This window comes from Plecotus auritus, assembly GCF_963455305.1.
Source record: "Plecotus auritus genome assembly, chromosome: 4".
NCBI classification, from domain to species: domain Eukaryota; kingdom Metazoa; phylum Chordata; class Mammalia; order Chiroptera; family Vespertilionidae; genus Plecotus; species Plecotus auritus.
The window spans coordinates 78895367-78911141 of NC_137775.1; the positions used below are offsets into that span (position 1 = coordinate 78895367).

A 15775-nucleotide genomic window follows, 5' to 3' on the forward strand; every position below is an offset into this window, starting at 1 on the left:
GCTGGGCCTCTCGACCAAGCATTTATTCCGCTCTATTAATCCCATTTCAGGGAACCCTCATATTATATATGGAGTGATGGTCTCTCCTTTCTCTCTCAATCAGACTTCCTGAAAGTCAAGTTTATTTTTAAGAAAAGGAATTCTATTGTGTTAGTTCTTTATGTTCACTTTATATTGGCAATAGTAAAAACATTTTTTTTCTATTCTTGATAACTACTAAACTTAGTAGGAATAAATATTGAGCACTTCCATCTGAAATGCCTTTCTGTGTAATTGTTTTTAAAAGGGACAAAATTTAGGTGAAGATTCAGATATTTAAATGTTTTTGTTTGTTTGGACTCCTTCTCATGGGGTTAGTTTTGGGATATGTCTCTGTGTTTTGGGTAGGTAGCCAATGCATACTTGAATGAGAAAGTCTATTTATTTGTTTAACATTTTGATGATGAAAAAGGTACCAATGCTACATGTTTATATAATTAAAGAGAAATAATAATTACTGCTCATCGAGCCATGTCTATTTTGTAGGCAATAGGTTTACTGTGTTTAATTCTTACAGTGGTCTCACAAGGTAGGTATTATGGTCCCCACCAGAGTGGTGAAGTGGTGATTAATTTGCCCCGTCACACAGTTCGTAATTAGTGGGACTGGGATTAAAATTCAGGTGAGTTGAAAGCCAGAGCCCAAGTACTCAGAGCCACTGTGCTCTCCTCTCTGTGTTGACATAATGTGAGTTTAGTAATAGGGATTTTTTTTTACTTTTTTCTATCATGTCTTTTTACATCACTCTGCCTCTGTTCAATCCATGTGAACACTAAGTACCTGCATCAAACAATTTGCAATTCCTTACGTGAGGCAGACGTTCTTTTTGTCTGTCAACGGAGTATGCTTTGTGCAACACACATATTGAGCGACTTCTGAGCGTCAGAGACTTTATCATTTGTCATTAAAGTAACTTTACCAACAAAGAAACTTTATCACAAAATTGTATTATTGTAAGTGTATATTTAATGAGTAACGTATAGTAGTATACTCTAAATTTACTGAAACTAATGTTTAAGATGATCATGTTACCATTTTAAGAATAAATTTTGTATAGAAGAGAGGATATGGCTTGATCTTTAAATTTTGGATATTCAATTTTGAAATTGAATCATACAGGGTGTCCCAAAATGTGTGTACACACTTTGAATGATTATAAAGTCAGTATTTATTAACATGCAGTTAATTTTCAAAATTTAAAAGAATCTACAGAAATGAATAATTTTTTTGGTCCTTGCCTATTTTCAAATTGATGACCCTTCTGGTCCAGGCACTGCTGATAACATGAACAATGGAATCACAAACATTAAGAATCATTTCGTTCAGTATTTATGCATCTCAATTAATCAACTGTTGCTGGTTTTGTACCATAAACTTTATCTTTTATGTATTCCTCTAAAAAAAGTCTAGCAGCACTTCAAGATATTTTTTTTTGATCAAAGTTTAATATGGCTTCACCTGTTATTTCAAATCAGTTAAATCTGAAATGGAGTGAAAATTAAGTGAGTTATCAGCTGTTAAAGTGTGTAACATTTTGGGGGGGGTTACCTATATTTTACATTTTTAAGTAGTAATAAAATGTTTAAATGATTACTGCTTACAGGGGTTTGATTTAACGTCATTTACTATTAATGTATAGAAATACTATGGAAATTTATGACGAGTGACTTCAGTGTTAATATTTTTGCAGGTGGAGTAATATTAAATGGTGAAGGGACAGCCACAGATACTCAGGAAATTTTGGCAAATAAAGGTGAATAGTAACTCTAAGTGCTTATTTGATTAAAATAAATGGGTCTTCTTTTTTTGAGAGGAGATCTTTTTAGAGGTGTACAGTAGTTATATTGACATTTCAAACTTGAGTTAAAATGGTACTAACATAATAGTCCCATTCACTATAAACATCATACTTATATGACATCCTATGCAATTTTGTTCATCTGAAATTAGTGAAATCCAGCAGTTTAGTTTGGCATTTGGTTATGTTTCCTTCTTTTAGGTTAATTTGTGCTATTTTGTTACTTGACATATTATTTAAGCTACTTCCTTGAATTTGATACTTGAAGAATTAATAAGTAATATTTCATGGTTCTGGTTTTTTATTCTATTTAAAATATCTGTTTCATTCCACTTGTATTATGTAATGTCCCTAAATTATTTGTCATTAAATAGCTGATCTAACCTTTTACTTTTAAAATTCTGTCACTTGATCATAGTAGGCTTAATATTAACAAAGTAGAAGGGAATATCATATAAAGCCAACATTTCTTTCTAGAGCTCTACTCTAAACATCTTGAAAACGTGTCCTAAAAATGTAATAATTTTTCTTATTCTTAGGATTAACATCTATTAAAAAAGACATGACTGACATAAGCCACAGTTATGAAGATCTTGGCCTCTTACTTAAGGACAAAATAGTCGAATTGAGTACTAAACTCACCAAATTGCAAAAGGCTCAGGAAGAATCAAGTGCAATGATGCAGTGGTTACAGAAGATGAACAAAACTGCAGCAAAATGGCATCAGGCACCTACACCTACAGATACCGAAGCTGTGAAGACCCAAGTTGAGCAGAATAAGGTATATGCTGGAGACTTCCTGAAGACACGAAAGAGAACAGACTGGTGTTCAGAAGTGAGCCCTGGTGCTCAGGAGGCCTGTTCTGATTTCTTGCTCCATAAACTTCAGCAAATAATTGGCCAGTTTTGTTTAATGTGCCTTTATGTAGAGATTGATTACACCAATCACCTATTTTTGCACACAGACATTATAAAGATGAGTGAACTGTTGGGTATAAGCAACGTTGCCACCTTTAAATCAGTTTAAGTCTGGGATTTTAACCTGTCAACTATTGGGAAAGATTTATGTAAGGGCTAAGTGTATTAGGGATCTGTTCTGTCTAGTATGAAATAGGGGAGCTCATACTTCCCCATTCTTTCATAGACAGTATTTCTTTCTACAACTGTCCATATTGGGAAAATGGTTTTACAGTGAGGCAATGATGGCAAAAATGTCTACAAACTCTAACCTATATTTGAACTCTATATTGTATTGTCCAGAAAAATGCTTATTCACTAGCACATTCTCAAATCTGGCAGTCTTTGTCACCAGATGTTTGATTCATCTGATAAGGATTTTATTTATTTTTTATTGAATTTATTGGTGTGACATTGGTTCACAAAACCATACAGGTTTCAACAAAACATCATCTGCACACTGCGTTGTGTACCCATCACCCCAAGCAAAGTGTCTCCCCGACCCCATTTCCTGTCCTTTGCCCACCTCCACCTATGATTATCTTGTTAATTTCAATCTTTCTGATGTCACCTACCTTTTTTCCCAAAAGGAGTTGTTTCAGAATAATATGAAATTCTTCCTAGGTAATAATGGGCATGAGTCATTATCTCTGTATCGATAGCATTTCTCTTTGGGATTCTTTTATCAGATCATTGAAAACTAGTAGGAGCAGGAAAGGAAAGTAACTGTTGAATCCAGGTCCTCACCCGCTTCAGCATTTCATGGTGGAATTTCTCCTCTTTTGGTCATGCTAGAGAGAACCTTCCCTATCGTAATTGTGTTCTTGTCTTTTGATGTAGACATACTTTAATGCAGTTACTTAATTTTTTTTCTTCCTTCTTAGTCATTTGAGGCAGAACTGAAACAAAATGTAAACAAAGTGCAGGAGTTGAAAGACAAATTGACAGAGCTGTTGGAGGAGAACCCAGACACTCCAGAGGCCTCCAAATGGAAACAGATGTTGACAGAAATAGGTATGTATGTTACACCGACTCCATGAACAGAAGCTCAGTTTTTTTTTCCTTCCTAATCCTAATCTTTATCAGAAAACATTTATCCAACAGCCTCACTTATTTGACAGTTTCACAGTCTATTTTTGTATATATAAAAGTGTAATTTCAAATTAAATTGTGCTAACTTGGCATTATTTTATCTTGTGGGTCTTTTTTGGATTTTTGCTAAACACAGTGATTAAATTTATTTTTATGAGGAAGGTAGACACCAGTCAATAACATGCTGTGCGTTGAGTAACATGTTTTCATTATTGCTTATTTTTTACTTGGTGCTTCTAATTGTTTATGCTGTATTATATTTTAATTTAAATGTTCCTTTTAGTTTATTTGTCTGAAAAAAGGTAGGCTCTCTTCTCTTCCACGGGGTTCTCTTTGGGACTCCTCCAGATCCTACTTTATGTTCTTCTTCTCTTCCCCAACCAGTATTAAAAAGTAGCTCCCCACAGAAGTCTCATGGTTTTGCCTCCAGAGTTATCCTCCCATATCAGTCCTGCCCCTATATAAACTGTTCCTCCTAGGTAAAGAATCTTCACAAGCCCAAATATCTTATCACCCCTGTTCATTATAACAATAAGGAAAATGAGTGTAAGACAATGATACCAGTTTTCCCACTGCATAGAATTGCTTTTCAGAATTCAGTGAGTTAGTGTGTGTTCAGCACAGATGAATAGTACCTGACACATAGTGCTGTGTGTTTGCTTTGATGATAATAAGAATTATTTTACTTTCAATCATTCCATTATTTTTAGCTAAAGATTAGACTCAGATATGCCGTGATATATTTAGAAATCTATAAGTGTATTTTCATTTTCCTAAGGGACCTTAATGTTCAACGGTGTCTTTAATCCAACTATAGAGAGTCCTGTTGCATTATAATGAATTGTCTCTAATTCAGTGGCTCTCACCTGGGCTATCAGAGCTAGTTGGAGGAATATTATTAAGATTTTACAATAGGAGTGGGAGTGAAGAATGTGTATTTCAAAAAAGTTTCCTGATAAGATTTAGATATTTCTTCCTCTCAATTTATTGTTTTAATTGCATTACTATTTTGTTAGACTGTGTGACTACAACGTGCCCTATAGAATGATGCCATTAGACAGGATTTTGGGGAGGGGTCTATTAAAATTAGGCCTTTAGTATATGGTATGCTAGGTGAAAAAATCCATCAAATCAACCAGTTCTATCCCTGTGAATGTTTATTGAGTGACTGTTGTGTTCCAGTGCTGGTCAATAACTTGGCTTCAGGAGCAGGCCGTCAGGAGGGTGGGAGGACAGGAACAGCTTCCTAGCAGAGGGTAAAATCCAGAGGAGTGGGAAGGAAGGGTAGGCCTGGGATACATGGAGAGGACGTAGAGCATGCCAGTGTGGGCCTGTGTGACCAGAAGCCAGTTTGTGATATTGGTTAAGATCAGCAGGGCTAGATCTGAGGATTTATCTTGAAGTGCAAACTCTCTAAGATTAGTAGACAAGGGTTAGTTTGTGGGAGGCCCTGAATGTCAAGCAGAGGTCTTCAGATTTTATTTCTGTGGTGAGGAGTTAGTTATTCAAGAATTTTAGCCTAAGAAGTGACATATTTAAAAGTGATTTGTTTTTGTTTTTGTTTTAGAGAGAGAGAGAGAGAGAGAAATTATTGTAGAACCAAATGGATTGCAGCTGAGACACACTAATGGCAGGGAAAGTAGTTAGGAGACTGGTAGTCTAGGTCATTTCAGTAGTTCTCAAAGTATGTTCCTGGGAGCAGCAGCCACAGCAGCACCTGGCAACAGGTTAGAAATGCAAAATTTCAGGCCCCAGGTCAGACCTCCTGAATCAGAAACTCTGGGGGTGGGCCCAGCAACCTGTGTTAATCATCCTTCCAGGTGAAGTTAATGCAGCTAAAATTTGAGAAACACTGGTCTAGCACCAGTGGTCGGCAAACTCATTAGTCAACAGAGCCAAATATCAACAGTACAACGATTGAAATTTTTTTTGAGAGCCAGATTTTTTAAACTTAAACTATATAGGTAGGTACATTGTTATTAACTTAATTAGGGTACTTCTAAGCTGGCCTTTGCTAAAAACTCAAGGGGCCAAAGAGCTGCATGTGGCTCGCGAGCCGCAGTTTGCCGACCACTGGACTAGGCAAACCATGGTGAGGACCAAAATGGAGTTAGGGCATTGGAAATGTAAAGGATAGGTTTGAGGTTTTAGGACAAAGGATATAGGAGAGTCATAAAAGAACATTCTCAATTATTGCATCTCAGTGACATGGCAGAGAGAATAACCTTTGAAAGAAATCTAAAAGTCAGAAAAGTCCACAAATTTTGATAAGAGCATAGTGAGTTTTAAAATTTTTTTATTAAATGTATTGGGGTGACATTGGTTAATGAGATTACATAGGTTTCAAATGTACAATTCTGTGATACATCATCTGTATATTATATTATGTGTTTACCACCCCAAGTCAAGTAATGAGGTTTTGGTGTTTTTTTAAATGTTAAGTTTAAAGAGTTAGTGAGATTTCTTAGTGTAATTTTCAAGCAGCTGGTTACTAACATGCAACTTGAATAGAAGAGAATGATTGAGTACAGATATAAAAATTTGGGGGGTCACGGTCCTGGCCGGGTAGCTGAGTTAGAGTGTCGTCCCGATACGCCAAGGTTGCAGGTTTGATCGCCGCTGAGGGCATTTACAAGAATCAACCAATGAATGCACAAATAAGTGGAACAACAAATTGATGCTTCTCTCTCTCTAATCAATAAATAAAATTAAAAAATTAAAAAAAATGGGAATCACTTGCCTAGAACTGATCATTGAAGATTTAATATTAAAGAAAGAATTAATGTCCATTGTTCTAGCAGGTCAGTTATAGTTGGATTAACAGACTCTAGAGAACTTCTAAAAGGAATGAGGGTGCTCAGAATCCTGTTTGCTTTAAGGAATATTCCATATTCTGTGTTATCTTATAACATCGGATTCAAATTTACTTTCCTCTTACTTCAGTTGACACACAACCATCAGGGCCATAAAATATGTATCAATAAGTGCAATTCTCTTAGCTTAGACTTCAATCAACTCTGTAAGAAGAGTTATAAATAGAGAATGATAGCTATTAGTTATCATTTTGAGTCACATCCTGCAGTCTTCCTAGATATAATCATGTTAAATGTATAAAAACCAAACACCAGTTTTCTGTTTTCTTTCAGACTCTAAGTGGCAAGAACTCAATCAATTGACAGTTGATAGACAACAAAAACTGGAAGAATCCTCTAACAATCTAACTCAGTTCCAGACCGCAGAGGCTCAGTTAAAACAGTGGCTTGTGGAAAAAGAACTGATGGTCAGTGTTCTTGGGCCCTTGTCCATTGACCCAAATATGCTCAACACACAAAGGCAGCAGGTGCAGGTGAGTATTACTTGACTTGACAAATGTTTTCATTACAAATACATTAGCTTTGGAGAGCACGTGCTTTCAGTGCTGTGGAGTGTATTTGTAATGTCTCCGATGCCCCTAAGATACCGTCCTGAGGTTAATGGTAAACCCCAGAGGACTAAAGCTGTGAGGCATCCCAGAATAGCATACTGAGTCCAGGAGTGGGTTAAGTCCCTTGATCATTTCATCTGGATTATGGTTTGTGCAGACCCTGTTACAAAGGGTTAATGTGATTGTATAAGTAATAACATTTTTGTGAGAAGCTAGTATATGCTTTTTATTGTTTAGAAACGACTCCTTTGAGGTTTCGTTTATTTTGAGCATGATAGTAGATAATGAAACTTATAAACTTGATGCAATACAGTCTTGACGGGGGTGGGGGTGTGGAGGGGGAGAAACTGAGTAAGAGGAGAAAGAATAAGGGAAGCAGAGAGGGAACCTTGAAACCCAGGGGGTTAGTTAGACTAGACTAATTATAAGTGAATAAATCCACAAGGGGGAAAAATCCATAAAATTTAAGGTGGCTGGAATCGCAGAAGCTCTGTTGGGGTTGCGGTGCGATTTCTGTATGGGTGAGGAGTGGTGTTAGAGCAGAGAGGCTGATCCTGAACTTGAAAGATACAAATCCATGTACATTCGCCGTGTGAAGAGGATGGAGACAAAAGCTGTACATAAACATTTAGGGAGAAATAATCACCCCCAATCCTGGTAGTCTCTCAGAGATAGATAAAATATTGTATAAAGAAAAATAAAATGTTTGGCTCTTCTATTTTATAATGAGAGCTAGTGTTGAGCTTGCACATTCTGAGCAACATGATTTAAAACCATGATTATAAAGACTGTCAATAAATCTTACGTTCAAAGAAACCTTTGTAAATCAATGCACCATGAGTTAATCTAGTCTAACTCCCTTTGGTGTAAAATGCTGTAATTTTTAAAATCCTACAAAGAGAAAAGTACAAGTAAGAAAACAACAAATCTGTGTTAGTGCGATGGGAACTTGTCCAATAGCAGTGTTTTCCTTTTATATGAAAATTTGTACATCAATTTTTGTTCCTTTTGCCCAGACTGCTGAAAATATTTATATGCATTGTTTTCCCCTTTGGGGGATCTTATTTTGGACAAAATGGTATCTCTGTGAAGTACCAGAGCTTTTTGGATTACTTTAAGGTAATTGCACTGCCCTCAAAATCAAAAGTAGGAAAGTAGTAGCTAAACCTCAAAAAGAAAAACTGGATAAGTAGCATTTCTGTCTCTTTAGAAACTTAGAGCTGTGTTTTCTGCATTTAATTATTCAATGATTTGTGTGTTTATTTACCCTCATTTCCTCTTTACCTTAGATTCTGCTGCAAGAATTTGATACCCGGAAACCTCAGTATGAGCAGCTCATGGCAGCAGGCCAGGGCATTCTGAGCCGACCTGGTGAACACCCTGCTTTCCATGGGATTGTGAGAGAGCAGCTAGCAGCTGTTACCCAGAAATGGGACAACCTCACAGGACAGTTGAGTGACAGATGTGACTGGATCGACCAAGCCATTGTCAAAAGCACACAGTATCAAAGCCTGCTGAGAAGCCTTTCTGATAAACTGGGGGATTTGGACTACAAACTCAGCAGCAGTGTGGCTGTGAGCACACACCCTGATGCTATGAGCCAGCAGTTGGAAACAGCCCAAAAAATGAAGCAGGAAATAGAGCAGGAGGCGAAGCAGATACAAGTGGCCCAGGCCCTCTGTGAGGAGTTGTCAGCCCTGGTTAAAGAGGAGTACCTGAAAGCAGAACTCAGTAGGCAGCTAGAAGGCATCTTAAAGTCATTCAAGGATATTGAACAAAGAGCAGGTTTGTCTCTCTTCTTTTAACACATCTATTTCCTGGAAATAGAGATCTTAGATGGTCTATTTCCAAGCTGTTGCCAGGAATCTGGGATCCTAGAGAGAATCTGTCCCCATTGGGAGCATATGTGAAGAGGAGGCCGCTCACACGAGTGTGGAGAGCAGGTGTGTTCATGGACACAGTGAGGGTCGTTCCACGCAGACAGTGGAGGGACAGTGTTGGTAAAATCCACTTAATGAAGGAAGGCCCATTCAAATTTCAGGTATTCCACTTTGATTTTTAAAAGATGTAAACATTGTTGCTGTGTGACAGACCTGTGTCACCAGATAAACAGATGAATACCGTTAGCAAAAAGGTGTGGCCTCATTTTCTCATCTGCAGCTATTTTGTCTGACTATCAGAAATCCGCATTTCTAGAGAAATGTGTGAAGGAGAAGCATGCGGCTCTGCTTTCCTCTCGCCTCCTGTGGCCCCCGATTCTGTGACATGTGGACCAGGGTTTGTCCCAGGCAGCAGCAGTGAGTTACTGACTTCAGAGTGGCCTGCCTAGGAAGAGCACATTCAACTGCTATATCTGTCCTGCTTGAAAAGTAACACTAGGTGTCTTGCAATCTAGTAAAGACTCCGTTCATACTTTTTAATTGATTGGGTTTGTTTATTGATCACATCAGTTAGGCTTACTCATTTACTTTGACATCATATTGATAATATTAGCTATTGAGACTATGATTATTACTGCAATGGACACTTTTATATGACAGGCATTAAGCTAAGAACTTATGTACTGTCCCTCAAGGGCCACAACTTTTACGAATGTTGCCAGTTTACATCTGGGGAAATGAGGCTTAGAGGTTTAATCCTTTGCCCAGGGTTCCCCAGGTCCTGAGAGGTTGAGGTGAGACCCAAACCCACACTGTTCCTATGGGTCTCATTATATTGTCTCCGTGATAATGTACAAGTCATAGAAGTGAAGCAGTCCTATTTGATAAGAGATGGATTACTTATCAGCATACTTAGAACTGTGAGCAGTTGTCACTTCCACTTCCTGGAATGGAGAGGACCTCGCAGAGCAGATAGCGTGTGACTGTCCTCTGCTTGTCCTCTACCACCCTGCACCTTTATGCAGTGTTCCTGATTCCCATCATCTCCCCCTCCTCACCTTGACTGTCTTTTTGTTGTTGTTGTTGCTGCCCCTACGTCTTGCTCCCTTTACCCCCTTTGTCAACAACTGGTGCTCACTTGTAGTTCTTATAGTCAGTGCTGAGAAAACTCTTGCTTTTAGACAGTCCTATACACATATTTGTTGATTTTCCTTTTGACTTCTCATAGATTAAATCAGCATTTTGATGTAAAATAAACATGCCTGTAATTTCATTTTCAGGGAATCATGTCCAGCACCTTCAGTTGGCCTGTGCCAGCTCTCATCAGTTTCAGCAGATGTCTAGAGATTTTCAGGCGTGGCTGGATACAAAGAAGGCAGAACTAAACAAGTCTCACCCAATATCAGCTAAACTCGATGTCTTGGAGTCCTTAATGAAAGATCAGAAAGACTTTCATAAAATGTTGACTACTCAGTCTGGTATTTATGAAAAAACCATTGCGGAAGGCGAAAATCTGTTATTAGAAACACAAGGGTCTGAGAAGGCAGCCTTACAGTTACAACTTAACACAATTAAAACCAATTGGGATGGATTTAATAAGCAGGTGAAAGAAAGAGAAGACAAGGTGAAAGATTGCTTGGGAAAAGCCCTCAAGTATAAAGAACACGTGGAGACTCTCCGGCCATGGATAGATAAATGTCACAATAACCTGGAGGAGATAAAATTTTACCTGGACCCTGCTGAAACAGAGAATTCTGTTGCCAAGTTAAAGTCTCTGCAGAAGGAAATGGACCAACACTTCGGGATGGTGGAATTGCTGAACAATGCAGCTAACAGCTTGCTCAGTGTCTGTGAGACAGATAAAGAGGTGGTTACAGATGAGAATAAATCACTGAACCAGAAGGTAGACATGGTCACTGAACAACTTCACACTAAGAAATTCTCTCTGGAGAACATGGCCCAGAAGTTTAAAGAATTTCAAGAAGTGTCTAAAGAAGCTAAAAGGCAGCTTCAGTGTGCAAAGGAACAGCTAGAGATCCATGATTCTCTAGGACCCCAGGCTTACAGTAGCAAATACCTGACCATGTTGCAGACTCAGCAGAAATCACTTCAGGCCTTGAAGCAACAGGTAGATTTGGCCAAAGGCCTTTCACAGGACCTTGTGGCAGAAGCCTCAGACTCAAAGGGAGCCTCTGATGTTTTATTACAAGCAGAAACCATAGCTCAAGAGCATAATGTCCTAAGTCAGCAGGTTGATGAGAAGTGTTCATTCTTAGAAACCAAGCTTCAGGGTATTGGACATTTCCAGAATACCATCCGGGAAATGTTTTCACAGTTTGCAGAGTTTGATGATGAACTGGATAGCATGGCCCCAGTGGGGAGAGATGTAGAAACATTACAAAAGCAAAAGGAGGCTATTACGGCCTTCCTGAAGAAACTAGAAGCCCTCATAGCTAGCAACGACAATGCCAACAAAACTTGCAAGCTGATGCTGGCCACAGAAGAAACCTCCCCTGATCTTGTGGGCATCAAAAGGGACTTGGAGGCTCTAAGCAAACAGTGCAAGAAGTTGCTGGACCGAGCACAAGCCAGAGAAGAGCAGGTGGAAGGGACAATTGAGCGTCTCAGCGATTTCTACAGCAAATTGAAGGAATTTTCTACTCTGCTTCAGAAGGCCGAAGAACATGAAGAGTCTCAAGGCCCTGTTGCTATGGAAACAGAGACCATCAACCAGCAGCTTAATGTGTTCAAGGTAGGGAATTCTTCATTTTTACTGAGCACTTTTATTATAGGAAATTTCTCATTGTTATTGAAAGGAGATGGTCTCTTTTGTAGAACCTTCTCTTATGATTGTCACATGGTGTTTGAGCTCGAATGAGCATAAATGGGGTAATATCCAGGCACATGGGGCGGGGGGGAGTTCCAAGCTTCCTGGGGGTTTGAGCCCTCATAGGATAAGGCCTAAGATGATACAAAGAGTTCAAAAGAGTGTGTGGAGTGTCCCAGCACTTTTCCATGAAGCCTGAAACTGACATCATGGAGTCTGTTAATGATCTCATTCACGTCTGACATCTGGAGGGCCCAGAACTGTGTTTTGAACTCTGCAGCCGGGGCCACTCCCGTACATGAAAGCTTGTTCTCTTCATGTTTGTCGCCCAGCATTTTCTTTAATGGTGAATTATAGGCTTTTCCTGCCCTTTCCTTTTTTATGGTCTTCTTATCCTTCTTAATTGAATTTCATTTTGTAAACTTTTTTTCTCCCAAGAGTTCATGTTTTTAAAGAGTGGGGCTCCATGTTGTAATCCTGGTTTTATATAACAAAGATCTTGGGCGCATGCCCCAGAGGGTTAGGAGTAAATCATTCTTTGATTGGACAATAGGCTCCTCAGGGCTGAGGAATGTCTGCCACTTGGTAGCACTCAGTGATGCTTGATGAAGGGAACATTAGGTAAACATGGTCGGCCGTGTGCGGTGTCACTAGAGTTGGCCTCATTTATGATAGGAAGCACAGAAGTTGCATCTCACCAGGGGGCAAAGCTATGTTCACCCCTGCACGGAGAAGGTCTGAAATATCAAGCATTTGCTGCATGGGACTCCTGAACCTGTGGTGTGGGCATGGGCCCTGTCCTATTGATGAGGTGTGTTTTACTTTCCAGTAGAGACTAGTGTGGGGATAAGCCCCACCATTAGCACATAAAGGATAAAATAAGACCAAATAAAAACAATTTGCAAAAACCAAATTGTTTCCCATGAGAAATGAATGTAAATAAATGGACTTCCAAATTCTGTGCTGTTATATTTGACATAGTGTTTCCCTTGCTCATCCTTAATAACAGTATCAAGGTGACTGAATTTTGAAAACTTCAGAATAACTTCATTTTCTCCTTTTCCTCTTCTTCCTCCCCCTCCTCCTTTCTTCTCCTTCTTCTTCTCCTCCTTCTCCTTCCTCTTCCCCCTCTCCTCCTCACTATTATGGTTTTTTGCTGTTTATAAAGTGCCTTAGAAGCCCGGTACCTTCAGGGCTTAAACATCGGTGATTCTGTATTTAGATCTTGATTCTTAAAGTGAAAGAAATTATCTACTGTTGACTTTAGTTTCTTCATTACCCCGTCAAACTTCCATATTTCTGATTTGCAACATAGAGACTTCATATGAGAGGATTCTGTACGAGAAAAGCCAAGCTTTGCGGCAGTTGCTGCCTCTGAGCCTGTGGGAGAGCTTGAGGAGGGGTGAGTCTTCCTCAGAGAGAACTTCAGGCTTTTCTGTAGAACTCAGACAAAACTTGAAAGCATAAATGACAGTAACCAAGCTGTCTTTTTACTCAGGAAATTTAAGCATAATTAGTGCCTTTGTGAAACATTTTCATTTCTCTAGATTTTCTATAAATTTGTATTAAAAAACAAACAAATGAGTTTCTTCATTTCTCTCCACTACTTCAACTATCTGTAAGAAAATGGGCAAAAATAATGGAGCTGCTGCCTGAGGACGGTGGAGAGAATTCTTTTGAAAGTAAGAAAAAGCAAGAAACAGGAGTCCTCTCACCATTGCACTGAAAGTGTTTTGCAAATGGAAAAGTACTAAATTTAGTATCATTACCATCAGTGGTTACAGAGATTGTTGTATTCAGTTGTGAAGAAAAATAAACCACTTAGGGTGCTACGCCAGTCTGTTCTCTGGTATCTTCGGAGGGAGTTGATTGGTTTTAATGACATTCAGTAATAAAGAATATAATGATATACCACCAGTGTCTTGAGACCCAGTGATTCAACTAAAAGTTTTCAAGTGGACAGATCATCTGCATTTAATATAGTCCAATGCCCTGGCCAGTGTGCCTCAGTGGTAGAGCATTGGCCTGTGCACCAAAAGGTCGTGGGTTCGATTCCCAGTCAAGGGCATGTACCTGGGTTGCAGATTTGATTCCTGGCCCCCACTGGGAGCATGTGCAGGAGGCAACCAATTGATGTGTCTCTCTCACATCAATGTTTTAGCTCTCTCTCTCTCTCCCCTCCCTCCCACTCTCTCCTAAAAAAAATCAATGGAAAAAATATCCTTGGGTGAGGATTAACAAAACAAACTAATGTAAAAAAGAGTATTATTATGGTAAATAATGTGGTAATTTATACATTCACTAATTCTATTTGTGTGTGTGTGTGTGTGTGTGTGTGTGTACAGGCCTGCGTGCTCTAGAAAAGGAGCATTGACAACAGTTAACACTTATGTGTCAAGCCTTTTTCTAAACTCTCTTTAATCCTGTTAACAGGAGAGGTGGGTGCTGTTATTATCCCCATTTTATTCTAAGGAAGCTGAGACCCAGAGAGGTTCTGTGACTTGCCCAAGGTCACACATGTAGTGAGCGTGAGAGCCTGGATGTTTATCACGTTGCACATCTGATATTTTTTCTGGGAAATGTTCAGATCATCTTTGTGGTAACCTAATTCAGTGGCATGAGTAACCAGCCATTGTTCACTTTAATCTAAAGCACCAGAAACATCCACTGGAGGAATGCATTTTGTAACAGGCTGCAATGAGAAAATGAGATAAATATGTATGAAATTGTCTTAGAAACTGATATGTAGATGCTGTGATGGTGATGGTGGTGATTACCACCACCAGGAGAAATCAGACCTTTCATTGTCTTGGTGATTATATCTTAAGTGATAAATTAGTTTACAATTCAGATCTTAATTTAGTTACTGTTGGGCATAGACATTAAGTGGAATGATTTGTATTGAGTGAAAAACCAATAGTTTGCTTAAAAATAGCAAACTACTAGTTATTCTAATTTCTAAAAATAGAACAGAAAAGCACTGAAGGTACTGGGTTTTTAAAGTCTATTTTTCTTTTAGACTTCAAAATATAATCTTTTTGCCATTACTCTTTTTGGTAGATTTAGCCTCGCCAGATGTCACAGTTAAATCTTATAATAATTTTTATTAATATAAAATAAACTACCTTTAGAGTTGGACTAAAACTTAATAGCTATTACCCAGTTACTCAGTATGGAGTGCCTTTTATTCGCTAGGAACTTAATGTGTTATTTAAAGTAGGTTTGACAGACTTTCTCAGCTACCATTATCTCCCTCCCCCAAACTTAACCTAAGAAATAACAGTTAATGTCCTTGAAAGGACAAAATTAATTCATGTTTAAGATACCAACCCAGACATAATGATTAAAAATAAATGCTATTCTGAACCACATGTCCTAACTCACTGTCAGTGAAAACTATTCCAAGTGTCAAAAATAGATTGGTGTTACCTTTTGAGTTAGCTTCAAGTTTTTAAACTATTTTGATTGTGTAAGTTCTGTTTACCATACGTTTTTCTACTTCTAAGTATAAGTCATTGGACTAAAATGTGTGACGTGTGAGGTGTTTTCTGTTACTGTTGATAACTCTGAGTACCATCTTCCTATTTACACTTTGCTCTTATTACATTAGATTCTATGCACACTTTCATAAATTCTGAGGCAGAAAGTCTAAAAGTCCTTTGGTGTTCCCCCTATCCCTACCTCCTATTGAAAACTCCTAGGTCAAGATTATCTTCAAATTGAAACTACATTATTAAGTAATATTAATGTTTCCACAT

At 38.4% G+C, this 15775-nt stretch overlaps 1 protein-coding gene across 12 annotated transcripts in view; it reads left to right on the forward strand.

The window, feature by feature from the left end:
- The window catches only part of DST (dystonin), a 458265-nt gene that overhangs the window by 345123 nt on the left and 97367 nt on the right, over nucleotides 1–15775 (forward strand). For all 12 annotated transcript variants that reach the window (XM_080664697.1, XM_080664701.1, XM_080664693.1 and 9 more), the window contains 6 exons: nucleotides 1730–1792; nucleotides 2377–2618; nucleotides 3679–3808; nucleotides 7033–7232; nucleotides 8600–9095; nucleotides 10471–11942. In XM_080664697.1, coding sequence (XP_080520823.1) covers nucleotides 1730–1792; nucleotides 2377–2618; nucleotides 3679–3808; nucleotides 7033–7232; nucleotides 8600–9095; nucleotides 10471–11942 — 2603 coding nt within the window. The remainder of the gene's footprint in view (nucleotides 1–1729; nucleotides 1793–2376; nucleotides 2619–3678; nucleotides 3809–7032; nucleotides 7233–8599; nucleotides 9096–10470; nucleotides 11943–15775) is intronic.